Source organism: Poromitra crassiceps, assembly GCF_964638095.1.
Source record: "Poromitra crassiceps genome assembly, chromosome: 28".
In the NCBI taxonomy this organism is placed as follows: Eukaryota; Metazoa; Chordata; class Actinopteri; order Beryciformes; family Melamphaidae; genus Poromitra; species Poromitra crassiceps.
The window spans coordinates 4,473,883-4,494,479 of NC_139651.1; the positions used below are offsets into that span (position 1 = coordinate 4,473,883).

The 20,597-nt window shown below is 45.8% G+C and overlaps 1 protein-coding gene and 1 pseudogene across 2 annotated transcripts in view; one reads left to right on the forward strand and one right to left on the reverse strand.

The window, feature by feature from the left end:
• LOC310799849 overlaps window positions 1-20,597 on the reverse strand; it is a 449,550-nt pseudogene that overhangs the window by 270,317 nt on the left and 158,636 nt on the right. The window lies entirely within an intron of this gene.
• efl1 (elongation factor like GTPase 1) overlaps window positions 1-20,597 on the forward strand; it is a 137,398-nt gene that overhangs the window by 109,474 nt on the left and 7,327 nt on the right. The window contains exons 19-23 of the mRNA XM_083662225.1: window positions 3,309-3,438; window positions 4,348-4,474; window positions 5,156-5,360; window positions 6,484-6,911; window positions 11,236-11,420. Coding sequence (XP_083518351.1) covers window positions 3,309-3,438; window positions 4,348-4,474; window positions 5,156-5,360; window positions 6,484-6,911; window positions 11,236-11,420 — 1,075 coding nt within the window. The remainder of the gene's footprint in view (window positions 1-3,308; window positions 3,439-4,347; window positions 4,475-5,155; window positions 5,361-6,483; window positions 6,912-11,235; window positions 11,421-20,597) is intronic.

Consider the following 20,597-nt stretch of genomic DNA (forward strand, 5'->3'; position numbering starts at 1 on the left):
GGACATAGTACCGGTATTTGGATCTGGATTAAGTTTACTGTATAAATCTAGACCTGCCCTTCTTGATGTCTTTTGCATACAAGGAAATGTAAGTGTAGATGTTCTTTAGGGTGCAGATCAACACAGACACTGTGAGTGTTCCTGCAGGAGAGAGGGAGGGAGGGAGGGAGCGAGGCGAGGCGAGCCGGGGACACTGACTGATTTGGCTGACCTGACCTGTTTTCTGATGTTATGTCTCTATAACTGGATTAGACAGTTAGAGACGAGCTCGTGCGCGTGTGTCCGTTTTCCTCTCCGTGTTTGAAAGTAATGCTGGTCTTTTTAGGAATGAACTAGTGACCCCGGGTCAGTCGAGGTGCGTCTGTGTTGGGCAATAAACCCCCTAATACAGACAGACAGGCAGGCAGGCAGTTAGTTGCTAATCCGAGCTTGCTGACCTACGCTGCTGTCTGCTGCCCATCTTGACACGAGTGCTTTTGCTTCAGTTGTACATAAGATTGCGGTTAGGAGTTAACGTTACAGAGGAGCACATTGTTGGGTCCCGGTCTAAAATACTCCCACACTTTAGTTTAGATGATCGTGGACGAGGTTTTGTAGTTGCAGGTTGTCCTGTCGCTTGGGAATAACAATCCATGCTATGACGGGCGCAGCCATCTTCACTAACTGGCCGGCTTCCGCTAGCGAGAACAACAACAAGACTTCCGGTCGGATTTCCCCCTCCAAAATAAAAGCCATTCTACACAAGTCTAATACAGCACACAGAAGGCATTAAAAAGTTTTATTTTGAAGTCTCATATTGGGACGGAGCTATACTGTATTATCTTTACATTACGACATTTCATAGTTGATGACGTCGACGAATCAGGACACAGCTCCTACCATCAAATAGGTACTGATACTGGATTTTTGGGGCCGATGCCAATACCGATGTTAGGGAGTAACAAAAATCCGATAACGATATATCGGCCGATATTCTTATATTTTATATACACATTATATTACAAGTTTTAGGAAAGCCAACCTTGTTTTTAGACTGACGACCACTGATTTTTTTTTTCCAATGGGGTTTTAAAAAGGTCTCATAAACCCCAGGGGATTGTAAAATGTTCTCAGTACATAGAGGACCATGTAATCATTCAGTTCAAGTCAAAAGATTAGAATCACCTATATTGGAGGTAAGAGGTATTCACATGACCTTCTGAGCAGGTTGTGTGTAAACCAGTTTGGCGATATTGCACTGCAACATTTGGTCCATCAATGTGTTGTTCTGAGCGGACATCCATCGACCGTGCAGATAAACCCTATTCCCCCGAGCTTTTCAAAAACAAACTGTCTCTGTGCACGGGGAAAATCTGTTGTCAGCCGGAACTTTTTATACCAAAATGTTAACAAGTACAGATTAGCAAGTACATGTTAACAAGTACAGAGTGGTGTGAAACATCACAACTAACTGTGAAGATTCCTAGTCAAAACACAGCTTAATAGGTTCTAGATTAAAAAACAAAACAGCAATTGGCGATGTACCTTACCTTTTGGGTCCATGTTGCTTGGTGATTTTATTAGATTTATTTATTTTACCTTTATTTATAGAGGGGGAATCTTACTGAGAGCAGTGCTCTCTTTTTCAGGTGTGGCCTGTTCACATTCTCACACATTCTTCATACCTGGAAGCTGACCAGTACAACCACAGTCTGATCTGCTGGCCACTGATCAGCTCCAGCGGTTAGGGGGTTAAGGGCCTTGCTCAAGGGCACCTCAGTGGTGGTAATGAGGGAGGGGCAAGCACTGCTTTTTCACTTTCCACACCCAGATTTATCCTGTTGGTCCCGGAGATTGAACCAACGACCAATCACAATTGAGTGTTTATTCCCGTGGATACCGTAACTAACGAGGTGTAACCTCCTTGCCCTGGCTAAATTCCCATACAGGCCTTCCTTCAATCATGGCCACCTAATCATCCCTCATTCTGGTGCAAACCGGCTGCCGTGCATCACCCAGGTGGGTGCTACACATCGGCGGTGGTCAAGTTGAGCCCCACACCCTCCCCCGATATGTAAAGCGATATGTAAATCAATTATTAATCATATTCAATTATTATGTCCATTAGGCCCAGTTTGAAAAGGTAGTTGTACTCAACAGCTGGTGTAAGAGGCAAGCCTTAAACCTGTGTAAGCAGTTTGTCAATGGGTTGAGCAGCCCACAAAGTGTATCATTGGTCATATTAATAGTTACTGCATCCCATATGGATTTAGTCTTCCCCGAGTTGTTTCTAAAGCCGTGACTCCTCCAGGACAGATTTAAAAGCGAGACGGAGCAAAACACATGAGAATTATATTAAGCTTGGCTCTGTATGGCTGGCAGCACGTCTAATCTAATGTCTTTTATTTGGGGAGTATAAAAGGAAAGTAGTTCACTCATACTGTATATCTGCCGCGGTGTCTTGTTATCTCTGCTGGGGAGGTTTGTTTTCCCCCTGTTTGTTTCTCTGTCTCTATCTCAAAAACGTTGCAATGGATTTCCATTAGATTTGGTGGACAGATAAGCCTCGGGCCGAGGAACAATTGATTTGGTTTCGGTGGTGATCCGGATCTGGGGTTTCCATCATTAGAATATTCTATTTTTGTGGTCAGAACTGATGATACGAACAGAGATAGAAACTTGATTCCAAATCCTTCGGGTATCATGTCTGCACGGTCAAGAATCAATTAACTGAACATTTAAGATATCGTAGTCATGACTTTAGGTATAACAGCAATTCTTCAGAATTGGTCAATGTTGGTTGAGGTTTGCACCTTCCTCTTGTGCCTTCTAGTTGATCTCTGGCCGAGACTATGCTGCCAAAAAAACGACTGTAGTTCCCATTGCAATCTAAAGACTGCAGTCAATAAACAATTACTTAAAAGGCAATGGAAATATGTTCTCAGTTGTTGCATCGACTTTCTTTCATTCATTGATTTTATTTTATTTTATTTAGCACATGAAACAAGTGCAAAGTGCTACTGATGTCATCTGTCATCTGGCTGCCACTGATGATGTAATTTGTCCTCAGGGTTGTGAGTCAGTCAGTGATGTCATCAGTGATGTCATCCGTGAGCAATTCTTTTGGCAAATTTCGGAGGCCATCGGAGCAACGGTGCACCTTGCAACTCCAAACTCCAAACGGACAGACAGCTCTCCAATTATAGTAGAGAAGGAAGGATTATATTATGACACGGACGATTGAGACCTGTTGATGTCTCATCATCTAACCTGACGGCATGGGTACCTGTCATCATTCTCAACAGGATTTTCATGTTGTCTTTGTGAAGGTTTGCTAACATTGAGATCAGCGTGTCGGAGCCCATCATTCCATTCAGAGAGACGCTGGTGCGTCCTCCGAAGGTGGACATGGTCAACGAGGATTTGGGCAGGCAGCACAAAGTGGCCATCATTCACCAGGTGAGTGGCCAAAGAGAAAAGAGCGCCACCTACAGAAACTCAAACTGCATCAACAGAAAGTCTAAGGAAAAAGACATACTGGACACACTGTTTGATTGACATGCACAGAAACACCACAGTAATGAGTGAGTGCATAGTGACAAAGATGAAGAACTTGTGTGTATATATATATATATATATATATATATATATATATATATATACAGTGTTGGGGGTAACTCATTACAAGAAGTAACATAGTACATGTAATATATTACTTTTAGCAGTAACTCAGTAATATAACTTATTACTTGTAGGATTTCAGTAATAGTATACCAGTTACTTTGTCAAGTAACTCAAGTTACAAATTTTGTTATTTTCTTTTAATCAAAGCACATATTTAAATGATAATCCTAATCAAACTGTGTGTTTTTATGCAAATAACCACTATAGATGACAATAACAAAGGAAAATAATTTTGGATTGTTTACACTGACTTCAAAACGGTTGAAATTATTTTTTCGGGATGTTCCGGGGCGGCGATGTCATTCTCTTATTACAGTGAAAGTAATGCAAAAGTAGTGTAATAAGTAACGAGTTACTCTACACAGGCAGTAATATTGTAAAGTGACTTATTACTTTCAAATGAAAGTAACTACCGTAGTAATATGTAGTATATTACATTTTGAAAGTAACTTGCCCAACACTGTATATACATATATTATTACTTTTTTATGAGGAACTCTCAGACTACCAGTTTATGGGTCAGCACTAAACACTGTCATTCAGGGGCCGAAGCTAACCTGCCTCAAGCGGAATTAGGAAAACGGTACATATTTATGTCTCTAAAATGTGTGTGTGTGTGCGCGCGCATGCGTGCGTGTGTGTGTGTGTGTGTGCGTGTGTGCGTGCGTGCGTGTGTGTTGCCAGGTAAAAGAAGAGGCGCCTCATGGCCGTGTATCCGACACCCTCCATCTGGACCCCAGTGGTCTGGTCAGCCTCACCACCCCCAACAGACTGGCCACTGTGGGTGTGCGGGCCATCCCCCTGCCCCAGGGTAAGACTGGGACACACACACACATACACACACACACACACACACACACACACCAGGGAAGCTAAAAGTTCATTAAGCTCAACTCCTGTCTCAATGTAACTAGTGATGGGGCCAATCCAATATTGGTATCGGGTGCCGATATGGCACTAATTCACGGATCGGATCAGAACGGAATTGGATTTTTTTATTTTTTTATTTTTTTATTATTATTATTATTATTTTTTGCAATTCCAGCGCACAGCTGGCCGTAATTTGTATAATAATGTATAATAGTATCCTTCTTTGCCTTGTATATTTTCTTAATTTTGTCTGCTTTTTGCAAGGTATATTTTAAAAAAAAACTTTAATTGGCCAAATCTTTGCCTATACTCAAGAAAAATATTGGTATCGGCATAATATCGGTATCGGCAGATATCCAAATTCAGGTATCGGAATCGGATCGGAAGTGAAAAAAGTGGATTGGTGCATCCCTAAATGTAACGTGGCAAACCTGATAATAAACAGATAAACACGTTGTTCTCTTCCCCTTGCTTCTGGGTTGCAAATCCACTCCGACGACATTATCGCCTAGTTAGCGACTAACAGCTGTTTTGAGTCGAGCGAGTGAGAACTCGCTATGACGCAACAGGGGAGTCCTCTGTAGATACTCTTATTATACTTCATTTCTGTATTTCCTCTCAGAGGTGACGCGTCTGTTGGAGGGCAGTGCGGAGCTGGTCCGCACCCTGGAGCAGGTGAATATGTCCTTGAGGGAGGGGCGGAGTCTGGAGGTGAGCCCCAGGACCTTGGAGGCCATCGCCGGCCTGAAGGCCCAGCTGGAGAGCCTGCTGCAGGGGAGGAAGTGGAGGAACGCCGTGGAGAGCATCTGGGCCTTCGGACCGCGCAGGTCTGACACTGATCATGATAATAATAGCTGCTGGTTCACATGGACTCTTTCCCATTATGAAAGTATGAAAGGGTTTATAATCCGTTCAGCACAGCCCTCTTGCTGGTAGCCATTTAAACGCTTAAACCAACTTGTTTATTTGGGTGAAAACAACATATCATTTCTGTGCTTGTTTGTCCACTTAGGGAAGGGGATCTCAAGTTTCTGGGAAAATCTAAACCATGCGGGGTGCAAACCAGAATACATCTTTCTTCTTGAAAACAAAGTTTTAAGAATCATTCTATACATCAGTGGTCTGAATGTAAAAAAAAAAATGACTCAGGCATCCGGGTAGTGCAGCGGTAGATTCCCTGCCTACCAACACGAGGGTTGCGGGTTCGAGCCCCCGTGTTACCTCCGGCTGGGTCAGGCGTCCATACAGGCACAACTGGCCGGATTAAGGGTATGTGTCCTGGTCGCTGCACTAGTGTCTCCTCTGGTTGGTCGAGACGCCTGTTTGGGGGGAAGGGGAACCTGGGGAATAGTGTGGTCCTCCCACGCGCTACGTCCTGCCGGTGGAACACCTCGCTGTCAGGTGAAAAGAAGTGACTGGCGACTGCACATGTATCGGAGGAGGAGCAAGAGGGGGTGGAGCAATGACCCGGACAGCAGGGGGCATTGGCCAACTACAATTGGGAAGAAAGGGGGGGGGGGGGGGTGACACGGAAAAAAGAAGAGAAAAAGCAGTGACTCAGGGTTATTATATATAATCGATTATTTTCATAATCGAGTAATCTGTCGATTATTTTCTCGATTAATCGATTAGTTGTTTGGTCTATAAAATGGTAGCAAATGACGATCAGTGTTTCCCAAAGTCCAAGAGGACCCCCTCAAATATCTTGTTTTGTCCACAGCTCAAAGATAATATCAGTTTACTGTCACACAGGAGTAAAGAAACCAGAAATTATTCACATTTAAGAAGCTGGAATCAGAGAATTTAGACCTTTTCTCTTAAAATTGTCCTCAAAACGATTACTCGATCATCAAAATAGTTGTCGATTAATTTTCTGTCGATCGACTAATCGATTAATCGTGGCAGCTCTAACTGCCCGGGATAAAAACGTCATGACTGCATTGTGTTCAGGTACGGGCCCAACATCCTGCTGAACCGCGTGGAGGGCTACCAGCGGCCGTCGGTGTGGCAGTGTCTGGAGCCTGGAGGCCAGCCTGCCGCTGCTCTGCGAGACTTTGACAACAGCATGGTGAGCGGCTTCCAGCTGGCCACTCTGTCGGGGCCCCTGTGTGAGGAGCCCCTGATGGGCGTGTGCTTCTCCGTGGAGCGATGGGACATCCAGGGCTCCTCCTCTCCACAGCCACAGCACCAGCACCAGCAGCAGGACTCCTCCCCCCCGGAGGAGGACCCCGCCTCCCGCGAGGTCCGCTACGGGCCCGTCTCCGGCCAGCTGATCGCCGGTATGAAGGAGGCGTGCCGCCACGCCTTCCAGGCCCAGCCCCAGAGGCTCATGGCTGCCATGTACACCTGTGACATCATGGCCACCGCCGAGGTGCTGGGTAAGACACTGTCGCTTAAACACCCCCCCCCCCCAAAGTCGTGTTTTAAGATGTATATAAAATACTCTAATTTGAATTATCATTTTATGTCCGACGGTTTTTCCTACACTAAAAAGTTAAATTATCTTGTTAACATCCTTAAAACTGACTCCTTCTGCCTCATTAAAAATTCCAACGCAACCAATCAGGGTTATTTAGAACATAACTAGCCAATCACAGCATACAAACAAATACTGGACAGGGATTGGCTCCAGTAATCCTCATGCTTGTTGAAAATGGCCTTTCCAGTGAGCACAGAGAAACTGGTGACTTAGCTCCTCTGTATTACAGAACACACACAGATGACAGGCGTTCACTTTCTCACTCAGGGACTCATTTCTTCTGTTCATGCACACATATTGGCTTTTTAACCGCGATTGAATCTGTATCCCTCTCATCTCAATATCATCTCCTAACACTAGGAGGCCACCCTGCTGCCCCCGTTTACTTTCTCTACAATTTAATTAGTTTCTCAATTGGAAATCCACAGGAATGGAAATGTCTGACAGTCGCCGGCGTCGAGGCAAAGCGGGCGATCTCCCTCTCAGGTCGCTCGACCTGCTCGCTAATTAAACGTTGTGAGCTTGGAGAGACGGTGAGAACTCCCACTCGCTTGCTGCCCGTTACTCGCAAACAAAATCTGGACACGTCAGTAGTTCAGTTCTGCCCGCTCGGAGAGGCCAAACGCCCCGCGGGAAACGTCAAGTTGGGTCATGTCAGCACCAGAGCGTGACCGGAGTGACCGGCCCAACAGCTTCCAGCCCCTACAGCCTCGACGAATGCTCCAAAAACAGGCCTTAAATTGTTGTCCTCTGAAAGCCATTAAGATCTAAAATGAGGCTTGAAATGGCGTTTAGTGTGTTTTTGGTAAACAATATCTCCAGGCTTGTTAGCAGCTGCAGCAGCTCGTTAGACAAAGAAGTGCTTCGTCAGCCCAATGAAAACGGGCCTGTTAAGGGAGCTGTTATCTGACAACATATCCAGAGACATCCGATGACTTTTTGCACTTTTGTGCTGCTGGTGTCATTTGAAAATGCACCGGTACCACTCCCGAGTCTACATTTTAATTACCTTCTAATGGGATCCATTCGTTTGACTTAATAGTGTGGGTTTATGCCGTTTGTTCCGAGGCTCTTTGGAAAACATAACTGAGATATAGTCCAATTTTCTCATAATCCATTTTAGGATTTAACATCTTTTTTATGTGTGAAGACAACAGGAAAAGCAAGTGATTGTTCTTGTCTTCCTCACATGTTAGACAACAACACGGCTCCCAGGATCACGTTTGAGTTTGGGGGGGGGGGATCCTCAGAGGCTGCTGCTTGTTTTAGCCTGTTATCAGCACCAGTAAATCTCTAATTAGCTCTTTTGTTTCAGTGTGTTGCTCATCCATGTACTGTATCAGCACAGGTTCAGTGTGTTGCTCCTCCATGTTCTGTATCAGCACAGGTTCAGTGTGTTGCTCCTCTATGTACTGTATCAGCACAGGTTCTACCCAGAGCATGGTCACATTGATCAGACCTGCTGCTGTGATTGCATCTACTACTGTAGATGTTTATCCACTTAGGGGCTAACACTGTTTGCAATGCATACAGACCTATTGATTAGGCTGATCAATATGTACTATATTAGATTGTGTGCGTGTGTGTGCGTGTGCGTGTGTGTGTGTGTGTATGTGTCTAAGTAAATATAATCAATAGCTGCATCATTGGATTGTGTGTTAATAGCTGGCCACATATAGACTGTTAACAGAGTGCTGCTGCTTTAGACAATTATCCCCTGGTTGATCGTCCACACCATAGTGTGTGGCTGAGCATGGATGGTTGAGATTGTGTGTGTGTGTGTGTGTGTGTGTGTGTGTGTGTGTGTGTGTGTGTGTGTGTGTGTGTGTGTGTGTGTGTGTTTTTCAGTTGGTCACACCAGCGCATGATTTTGTCGCACTTTTTTTTTGGGTGGGGTATTACCTGGATGGCTGGAGAATTACTGTATCTAATGTACTCTATTTTAAATGCCCCATTTGTCAAACAAAGAACTAACCGGTATCAGTACTAAATCATGTACTTTGTGTCAACGATAACGGCACTTGATTAAAAATAAACCAACAAATTACCAACAGAAATTACTTTATTGAATTGGGTGGTGCATTCATCAATATGACTCACAAAATATAACAAATAATATAATAATATCGCTCCTCATGTTTCAAGCAACGTGCTGCATCGTCCACATTGATTCTACTGAAGTCTATCCACACATTTTAAAATGTTTAACGTTACTTCTCCGTCATCTTGCTCGGAGAGAGACAGCCTCAGACTCTCTCCTCTCCCAGGCCAGGTGTGAGTTAATCCCCTCTCTCTCTCTCTCTCCTCTCCCAGGCCGGGTGTGAGTTAACCCCCTCTCTCTCTCTCTCTCCTCTCCCAGGCCAGGTGTGAGTTAACCCCATCTCTCTCTCTCTCCTCTCCCAGGCCAGGTGTGAGTTAACCCCCTCTCTCTCTCTCTCTCCTCTCCCAGGCCGGGTGTGAGTTAACCCCATCTCTCTCTCTCTCTCCTCTCCCAGGCCAGGTGTGAGTTAACCCCATCTCTCTCTCTCTCCTCTCCCAGGCCGGGTGTGAGTTAACCCCCTCTCTCTCTCCTCTCCCAGGCCAGGTGTGAGTTAACCCCCTCTCTCTCTCTCTCTCCTCTCCCAGGCCGGGTGTGAGTTAACCCCATCTCTCTCTCTCTCCTCTCCCAGGCCAGGTGTGAGTTAACCCCATCTCTCTCTCTCTCTCCTCTCCCAGGCCGGGTGTGAGTTAACCCCCTCTCTCTCTCTCTCTCTCCTCTCCCAGGCCGGGTGTGAGTTAACCCCATCTCTCTCTCTCTCCTCTCCCAGGCCAGGTGTGAGTTAACCCCATCTCTCTCTCTCTCCTCTCCCAGGCCGGGTGTGAGTTAACCCCATCTCTCTCTCTCTCCTCTCCCAGGCGGGTGTGAGTTAACCCCATCTCTCTCTCTCTCTCCTCTCCCAGGCCGGGTGTGAGTTAATCCCCTCTCTCTCTCTCTCTCCTCTCCCAGGCCAGGTGTGAGTTAACCCCATCTCTCTCTCTCTCTCCTCTCCCAGGCCAGGTGTGAGTTAACCCCATCTCTCTCTCTCTCCTCTCCCAGGCCGGGTGTGAGTTAACCCCCTCTCTCTCCTCTCCCAGGCCAGGTGTGAGTTAACCCCCTCTCTCTCTCTCTCCTCTCCCAGGCCAGGTGTGAGTTAACCCCATCTCTCTCTCTCTCCTCTCCCAGGCCTGGTGTGAGTTAACCCCATCTCTCTCTCTCTCTCCTCTCCCAGGCCTGGTGTGAGTTAACCCCCCCCCCCCCTCTCTCTCTCCTCTCCCAGGCCTGGTGTGAGTTAACCCCATCTCTCTCTCTCTCCTCTCCCAGGCCGGGTGTGAGTTAACCCCCCCCCCTCTCTCTCCTCTCCCAGGCCTGGTGTGAGTTAACCCCATCTCTCTCTCTCTCCTCTCCCAGGCCGGGTGTGAGTTAACCCCCCCCCCCCTCTCTCAGGCCGGGTGTGAGTTAACCCCATCTCTCTCTCTCTCTCCTCTCTCAGGCCGGGTGTGAGTTAACCCCCTCTCCTCTCTCAGGCCGGGTGTGAGTTAACCCCATCTCTCTCTCTCTCTCCTCTCTCAGGCCGGGTGTGAGTTAACCCCATCTCTCTCTCTCTCCTCTCCCAGGCCAGGTGTGAGTTAACCCCATCTCTCTCTCTCCTCTCCCAGGCCAGGTGTGAGTTAACCCTCTCTCTCTCTCTCTCCTCTCCCAGGCCAGGTGTGAGTTAACCCCATCTCTCTCTCTCTCCTCTCCCAGGCCGGGTGTGAGTTAACCCCCTCTCTCTCTCTCTCCTCTCCCAGGCCGGGTGTGAGTTAACCCCATCTCTCTCTCTCTCTCCTCTCCCAGGCCGGGTGTGAGTTAACCCCCTCTCTCTCTCTCTCCTCTCCCAGGCCGGGTGTGAGTTAACCCCCTCTCTCTCTCTCTCTCTCTCTCTCCTCTCCCAGGCCGGGTGTGAGTTAACCCTCTCTCTCTCTCCTCTCCCAGGCCAGGTGTGAGTTAACCCTCTCTCTCTCTCCTCTCCCAGGCCGGGTGTGAGTTAACCCCATCTCTCTCTCTCTCTCTCTCTCCTCTCCCAGGCCGGGTGTGAGTTAACCCCATCTCTCTCTCTCCCTCTCTCTCTCCTCTCCCAGGCCGGGTGTGAGTTAACCCCCTCTCTCTCTCCTCTCCCAGGCCGGGTGTGAGTTAACCCCCCCTCTCTCTCTCTCTCCTCTCCCAGGCCGGGTGTACGGCGTGCTGGGGAAGCGAGAGGGCCGTGTCCTCCTGGAGGAGATGAAGGAAGGGACGGACATGTTCATCATCAAAGCCGTCCTCCCCGTGGCCGAGAGCTTTGGCTTCGCCGACGAGATTCGCAAGAGGACCAGCGGATTGGCCAGTCCACAGCTGGTCTTCAGCCACTGGGAGGTGAGGTTTTTTCCATTGTTATATAATTACATTACATTACATTACATAAATACTAGAAATATCAAAATCTAAATGTCGGGTTGGGTCGGCCTTGGTTTTTTGGGGCCCGATCTAAACTCGAAACCAATCCTGCAGCCATAAAAACATTCACATACATACACATTAATACTGTAAAAACAGACAACAAGTGCATCACAGTACTGTAAGTACAAATAAAAAGTATCACCACAATCAAATGTATGGCAAATATTACAGTCAAAATAGCCTGATTCAATACCGTGCAAAATAACCAAGTGGGCAGGACACACATTAGACCCACACTGCAATGCAGTCTTCCATCATCTCCTTACATTTCTTGATATCGGTATTCGATAATTGCTCAGCCTGTTGCTATCTGGTGCTATTTAAAAGTTTAACTGAAACAGGAATAAAATTAATTTTATTGAATCTGCAGCGCAGGACTCTAAACCTCCTCCCTGAGGGCAGTAACTCAGCATGTAAGACACATGGGAGGGATCAGAAACTATTCTCTTGGCCTTAGAGTCGCCTGTTCACAAATAGATTGCAGGGATGAATGATGTTTCCCTCCTATAATCTTCCATGCAGTCTGCATCAGACGGAGCAGTTTGGACTTTAGTTGTACAGAGAGGTTACCAAAACAAGCTGTAATGCCCTATCTGATCAGACTCTCTAATACAGACTGATCAAATAAAATAAGTAACATACATTTTTGGTCAACACCATGAACTCTAAAAGCTTTTGCACACCAAGTCCGTATTTTCGTCCGAAATTGACGCACGGAAAAAAAAAGAATACGACCTCATTTGTGTCAATCATCGTTGACACACCGAATTACGTCCGTCATTTTAAAGGAACACTCCGCCCATTTTCAACCAGCTTTGTATCATTAGAACATCAGTAGTATATCAGAAAACTGTAAACTGTTTTGAAGTCTGTCATTTAATTTGACAGTTATTGAGTATTAAAGTGTGGACCAGTGACATCACTGGTCCACACTAACTCAAATTAATAACTCATTACCTCAAAGCAACTCTCAATAACTGTCAAACTAGATGAATGATGAATAGTTTGACAGTTATTGAGAGTTGATTTGAGTTAATGAGTTATTAATTTGAGTTAGTGTGGACCAGTGATGTCACTGGTGCACACTTTAACACTCAATAACTGTCAAATTAAATGACAGACTTCAAAACCGTTTACAGTTTTCTGATATACTACTGATGTTCTAATAATACAAAGCTGGTTGAAAATGGGCGGAGTGTTCCTTTAAGTTTTCGGACGAGGTTCGATTTTCTGCGTTTTTCGCATCATCAGTCAATAGATTTTTGCGAGCTGGGACTATTGACTGACGGATTATTTAAAAAACACGCATACGAAAACAATCGGACTGTGTGTGCAAAGACCTTTAGGCGGTGTAAAAAGTGTAGTTGTGATCTGCTGCTACACAGACCATCTACATGGGTGTTCCAGGTTAATGAGAAACAACAAAGTGCAAAGCGTTGGCTGTACATGAGTTTTAACTTATTCTGTTCAAACTCGCTCTAAATACCTGAAATAACAAATACCCAATTCTCCCCCACGGGGACGACTGAAGTTTCATCTCAAATCCTGTCAAGATCAAAAAGAAGGGAAAGAATCCGAGAGGGAATGAAAGCGAGGCACAGACCCATAGATGTATTTTTTCAGCCCTAGAACAACGATCTTGTCTTCTTAAGAGCAACGACGTTTAGTGATCTATACTGGGCCCAGAGCAGGTTTTATGACGTTTAGTGATCTATTCACCTTATGTAGCCACGCCCATTTGACCCGGTTGTGTGGTCGTGTGACGACTTCCGGCTAAAAAAGAAAAAGAAAAAGAAAATGGCTGGCTGCTCCAATATCATCTAACTCTGAATTAACTAATTTAGCCAATTGTATGTAACATACCAAATAAAAGCAAACGGCAATGTCTAAGAATGCAACGCCATGTAACTGGCTCGTTAAGTCTCGCATTCCAGGGAATTACGTTAACGTCTGCGGGTCTTATAGACGTAAGTGGCTCGCGCTGCGCTCGGAGGAGAGAAAACTATCTGAAGCTTTCTTTGTTGGAGACAAGGTATGTTTTACAAGAAAGTGCTCGTCATTGTCGACGATAATGTTATCTGACCTGGCTCACGGTGGATACTCTGCTTGCTTGCTGTGTACCGAGCTCAAAGTAGTAGGCTACGTTCTTTATTTTACCCCCTGCACTGTCCGCTACAAAAACAACTCTCTTCTTCATGACGTTCTTTCGTATTTGGCGCCGTGACCGCCGGAAGTGTTAACACGACCCGGAAGAATTTGGCCCACCCCCGCGTCTGAACATAAGGTGAATACTGGGCCCAGAGCAGGTTTTGGAAACCCACCTGGCATGCTGGTCCTGCAGGACGCTGGTTCTCCGGGCAGCCGTTTACTCCCACAAAGCTGGGATTCAAGCTCACGTATATAAAGAGGAAGTGGGTGGTGTGGATTCACTTCACTGCTCTTATTGACTGTTGTTGAACTAGCGTTCACCTCTTAACCCCGCCCCCCCCAGACCTTGTTAAAACACACAGAAAACACAAACACACACAGATACACACACACACGTTACGCCTGCTTTCCCAATTCCTGACCTTACGAGCCTGCAAGTCTATCGCTGCGTTTCTAACACCTGTGTAGACATCATCGCACGCATAATGTATGCATGCAGACACACACACACAGTCACACACACACACACACACACACACACACACACACACACACACACACACACACACACGCCTCTCCAGAGCTCAGAGCGTTGGGCTGGGGGCGTGTTGCGTGCGGGCTGGGGGTCACTGAGGCCGTCTCCTTAATGAGATGCCTTCCTCGGGGGAGTTGGAATCAAAGCCGTGAGAGACGCTGCCTGTGTGCTGCAGAGCGTCTCTACCTGCCAACATACACACAACTCGCCTCAACGTCTCCCGTGCCAGATGGACCGTGTCAGCCGGGGGTCAAGCTGTCTGTAACGAGTGAGAGACGACTCTGCTGCGCTGTTGTCTAGCGCGTCTTCTTCACGGCAGATCGTTTATCATCTCGTTATAGTTTGGATTATATTATGAAGCAAGGAGGTTTCGATATATAACTGGTAGGGGTGCACCGATCGATCGGCAAGCAATCTGTATCGGCCGATTTGACCTCAAATATGCGATCGGCTGATTGCCGATATTTCGGCTGATTGCCGATATTTCGGCTGATTGCCGATATTTTTTTATATTAAAAAAATAATAAGAATAAATAAAAGCCCTATCACTAATCAGGCTTTCCAACGATATAAAATACAATGCCAATTGGTATTATTAAAGGGGAGAAATAATCAACCTAAAATAACGTTTCCAAACTTTTTTTGAGGAGTTTATATATCGGTGATCGGTGATCGGTAATCGGTGATCGGTCGATGATCGGTTGGGCAGATATTTCCCATAGGCGATCGGCAATCGGTGATCGGTGGCAAAAAAACGTGATCGGTGCACCCCTAATAACTGGGGGATGAATGGAAAAATGGCCGCCCATTCAAGCTTCTCGCTCACCCAGCGCATCATACTGTATACTGATAAGATTTATTTCTTTCTTCCCGGTTTACTTCTGCGGCCCGCGGGTCATGTGACATGGTCATGTGACGGGTCATGTGACATGTGCAGTAGCACTCGGTGTTGCACCGACATGTGTGACCACTGAAATCATGTGTGAGCGCATTGCTTCTTATGGGGGAAAGGATCCGTTACTTCACCCTTTCTGACAGCAGCCATCAGAATATGTGACCACAGTGTACGAAGCCAGCAACACACACCCTCTGCTTCAACTCTTTTTGTTCATAATACAATGAGCATTATTCGTGGTAAATTGACCCACTTGACCTCTGACCTCTGAGTGACCTCTGAGATTACAAACACGCAAGCAGACGGCGTTTCACCACCGGGCAGCGATAACGACGCAGAGCGACTAACGAGATATTTGAGACATTCGCCTCAGCCGTCCATTCGTTCGAGTTCAACTTTTTTTCCAGAGTGAAGCTTTTTGCCCCCGCTTTTTTATATACAGTATACTCCAGTCCAGATAGCCATTACACATAGCAGATATACATTTATACCATCAACAATTTCACTGTCAACGCCGCTGTCTGCGCTGATAACAGTTCAAGTTATCAGCGCTCGCTGTCCTCCCTCAAGAAGAAGAAGCCATGTGTTCTTGTACAGTATGAAAAACAGCCCGCACACAGCGAGAGAATCCATCAGGGTAAATAGAAGCCTTCGTTTGGTGTGGTTCCCCCCTGTAGCCTGCAGACTGAAGACAAATCTGTTTACACAGGAAGTGTCTGAAATTGTCACAATGCAAATTGAATAATGGAACTGGAATACAAATGATGTAAGGGGTACGGTGGTGCAGTGGTAAGTGCTGTCGCCTCACAGCTCGAAGGTCCTGGGTTCGATTCCCACCTGGGACGCTGTGGGCGCTGGAGTTGTGACCCCCCCATATCTTCAGTGCCTACTGCCCAGGTGGGCTATCTCGTCGAAAGGGCCTTTCTGTGTGGAGTTTGCATGTTCTCCCTGTACGCCCCAGGGGGTTCCTCCGTACATAACCCCCCACTAAAAACATGCAGAAGATCGTCATCCGACCAGTGACGACAACATCTGAAGTTGGTCCAATGATGGTCCAATGAAGGTCCCCGGGCGCTGGAAAGAAATAGCGACCACTGCTCCTGGCCTGCCCCCTGGAGGAAAGGACAAGCCTGGATGGGTCAAATGCAGAGGACATATTTCACCGGCCACCGTCAGCATGAGTGTGTGTTGTGGCCGCATGCATGTGTTGTGTGACAATAAAGACGGGCTGCCGTCTGAAATCGTGTTTTAAATCGTGTTTTAAATCGTGTTGTAAGGTGGAGAGTTATTTTTCCCCACAGCACGAAACGTGTTCATCAGAGCCACAGTTAGTCGGTCAGTTAAACGTCTTTCACCTCGTAGTGGGAGTGATGCTCGCTCGCCCAGGTTATAGGTACGAGCAGAATCGAGTACTAGTGGTGTATCGAGTGTAAAAGTTGTGTTCTCTGCATGCCCGACCCGTATGGACTGTGTGCTGGTAGGCTGGAGCCTAGCCTATATCTTTGTACAGTAAAGGTCCTTACACATCGGGAGCGTTTTTTTTCGCACGTTTAATTCGCACGTCAATAATATTTTCCGAACCTATATCAGTCAATGCAACCGTGCATACCAACGGCGAAGTTTCGCCGAGCGTTATTGCGGTGTTTATTTTTTGGAACCACGGTCGATTTTTCAGAAATTCGCTTCCGACGTGTACACATCTGTGGCTGTGATTGACAGGTGGGTCAAAACTCGCATCGCAATTTCGTGCCGTATATTCGCATCGCTCTTGATGTGTAAGGACCTTAAGTCAGTCCTGCACATTTGGCAGGAAATCATAGAGACACTGCATGAAATAGGCCACGCCCATCACGGGGGAAAAAAGCTCCGTTCATTTCCACACACCAGCGTCATTTTCCTTGAATTAAACATAGCTAAAAGCTGTTGTGTGGTGGGGCTGCGCAGACAACAAATGTAAAAAAAAAATGTGTTTTTTGTACTCCCGAGCAAAACAAGGAAGCCATTGAGAATTGGCGAAAAGAAAAATTTGGATCTAGCTGTCAAGGAAGTAAGTTGGAGTGTTCATCTTCCGTATATACGATCTTTTTGTGCAACACGCAACCATGGACGCAACATAGGAGAACGCCAGGATTGGACGGGAGTTTGTGTTTTCCCCCGTTTTGGGCGTGGTTTCTGAATGATGACGCGCTCCGCAGTGTCTCTATACCCAGGGACAAATGGAACACACACATAGAAGTAACCAATTTACTTGTATTTCAAAAAGCTCTTCACATGCACCGTGCATTGCAAAAATGATTGGGGAATGTGAACGAGACACAGACAGTAGGAAATGTGCTAGCGCTGCAGAAGACAGCTAGCCTGATATTCAGACTGGTGTGGGCGGGGCTTGGAAGGTCTGGACCCCAGGCTAGAAGACCACAGTCTTCTCCTTTCAACAGGACACTATAAGCACTCTGCAGTACAGGAAACCTTTCAGTGCAGCCTTTGTATTCCCCAGAGAAAGAGAGACCTGGTTTGAACCCTCCTACTGAGGACACAGAATAGCCTGGCTATCATCTTCTCGTCTCCCTGCTCCATTCTTGACCCCTCTTAGCTCACTCTTGGTCTGACTGGATGTGCTGACAGACTCCCTCACCCAGTGTTCAGAGGGGTGTCCCCACAAGGATGACCTGTAGTTACCTCCCTCACTCAGTGTTCAGAGGGGTGTCCCCACAAGGATGACCTGTAGTTACCTCCCTCACTCAGTGTTCAGAGGGGTGTCCCCACAAGGATGACCTGTAGTTACCTCCTGTCTGGCTGAGACACACTGGGAATCGATTTACGTGTGTGCGTGTGCGTGCGTGCGCGTGTGTTCACACGCATGCATGCATGTATGCATGTATGCATGTACAGTATGTATCTCTCTGTGTGTGTGTGTGTGTGCGTGTGTGTGCACGCATGCATGCATGCATGTATGTATGTATGTATGTATGTATGTATCTGTGTGTGTGTTTGTACTGCCCAAGATCAAGTGGTAATTGTTTATGTTTATTTATAATAATAATAATAATAATAATAATTGATTGGATTTATAATATAGCGCCTTTCAAGATACTCGAGCGCTTCACATATCAGGGGCAGGGAGTGGCAGGAGGGAACTCAGCCCATCCACCACCGATGTGTAGCACCCACCCAGCCAGTTTGCGCCAGAACCCTCAGCACACATCAGCCTATCAGAACGCTCAGCACACATCAGCCTATCAGAACGCTCAGCACACATCAGCCTATCACGGTGGAGAGTTGAGGACCGAATGTGCCAATTAAGTAACGAGGGATGATTAGATGGCCATGATTGAAGCCTGTTTGGGAATTTAGCCAGTAATGTGATGCAGGAGCATCACATGGTCCAGGTTGCTTCATCTAATTGGCTGAATGGCCAAGAGCCCTGGTGCTCGCTAATAAGTGCGTATGACACACACACATACACAACCAGACACACACATACACAACCAGACACATACACACACACACACACACACACACACACACACACACACACACACACACACACACACACACACACACACACACACACACACACACACACACCATGGTTTACTTATAATTCCTTACAATGTAATTATTAGTCATTTAATTTTAGGATCAAAATTGTCAGAGCCAAATCCTAATATCAACAATCTGGTGATCTTTATAGATTGGAGACTGTTTGGAAAGAAAGAAAGGAAGAAATGCCTTGTTATTATAATAATAATCATTATCATCATTATTATTATTATTGTGTGTGCTTTACAGGATAACTAAGAACGTATGCGATAAGAAAAATAAATGAAAGATTAAAAACCAAAATACAAACCATTGTTCAAATAAAAGCAAGACTGTTTTAAAGGACACTGAGACCAGAGCCCAGGGGTCCCGGCGATTCCTTCATCTAATATAATATAATCTTACAAATACTGTCCAAGTGCTTTCATGAGCCTGGAGGAGCCTGCTGTACAAACCATTCCTCCACATTTATATTGCTCTTTATCCGCTTTGGAAACACCCCCAAACTGAAGCTGAGAAGGTCCATCCACTTCCAGAGTAGTGAAATGAAGCAGTAGGATTTCTCCATACTGTTAAACTGTGGGTTCTGAAGGCCAAAACAAATATGCTTTAATTGAAGCTGCCAATAGAGAGACAAAGTGAACGTCACTTCCTGCTTCAGCACTGTACCAGAGATTTTCTTCCGCAATTTATTTTCCCATAGACATTTCGTAAAATGCTTCTAAAAATAGGTTTACTTGGTCAAACCAAACGGTTCAGCTATATTTAGAATCGGGAGAGACCATAGAACATTTCACTCGGACGAAAACCAAAAAAACAACATCGAACAAATACTTTCTTCAAACCCGCATTTTTTTAACGTTTTGGTCCGAGTGAAATGTTATGCGATCTCTCGTGTTTCTAAATATATCTGTACCGTTTGGTTTGAACAAGTAAAATAATTTTTATAAGAATTTTATGAAATATCTATGGGAAAATAAATGGCGGATGAAAATCTCTGGTACAGTGCTGATGAAAGCAGGAAGTGACGTTCCACTTGCTGGCTGTCAATAGTGGGGTTCGGGGGGGGGGGGCATGTTTTCCGTATAGAAAACAATGAAACTGTCACATTAGAATCAATTTAGGTTCACGTCTTCCCGACCCATACATACACTACACAGCCAGTGCAGTATTCAATTCTACAATATATATGTAATCAATCAAACTACATCATGTTGTTGTCGTCCCGTTTTGTGTGTGTGTGTGTGTCGTGTGTGTGTGTGTGTGTGTCGTGTGTGTGAATACCTTATTTGTAAATTGCATTGGACTGCCTTTTTGGATCTCTGCGAAGGAGAGAATATCAATCATAATTGAAGAAAAGGACATTAATATCATTCCCGTATATCTTATTTTTATTACCGTAAATTCCGGACTATAAGACGCACCGGTGTATAAGCCGCGGGACCAAAATTGACTATTTTTTTCTTCTATAAGCCGCACCGGACTATAAGCCGCGGGTGTTTTGATGTTTAATTACCATATGAAAGGGTTCGTGCACAGAGAGGAATGTCGGGAAAGCGATGGCTGTTTGGGGAAGCTCCCATTTATTAACATTTCAACAAAACAAAACAAAAGTCAGGTCACTAATCCCCAGACAAAATCACACAACAATAGGCTATTATGTGCAGCAAACCTGTAACCAGAGAAGTCAAGTCACTAATGCTCGTCTTCCTCTTCTTCCTGCGTACTGAAACCACCAAAGTCCTCATCTTCAGTGTCGGAAACGAACAGGTTCAGGGTGGCTTCGTCAACCACTCTCCTCTCTCCTTCATTGTCACTCAAAACCAACGAACTCCTCTTCATCTATAGCTGTGTTTCCATTACAGTTTTTCGCAAAAGAATTGCGATATTTCTACAACTTCGACAATGTACAATTGCGACTTGTAGGCGTTTCCATTGAAGTTGCGTTTGAGTGATTCCCCGTTGCAGCAGC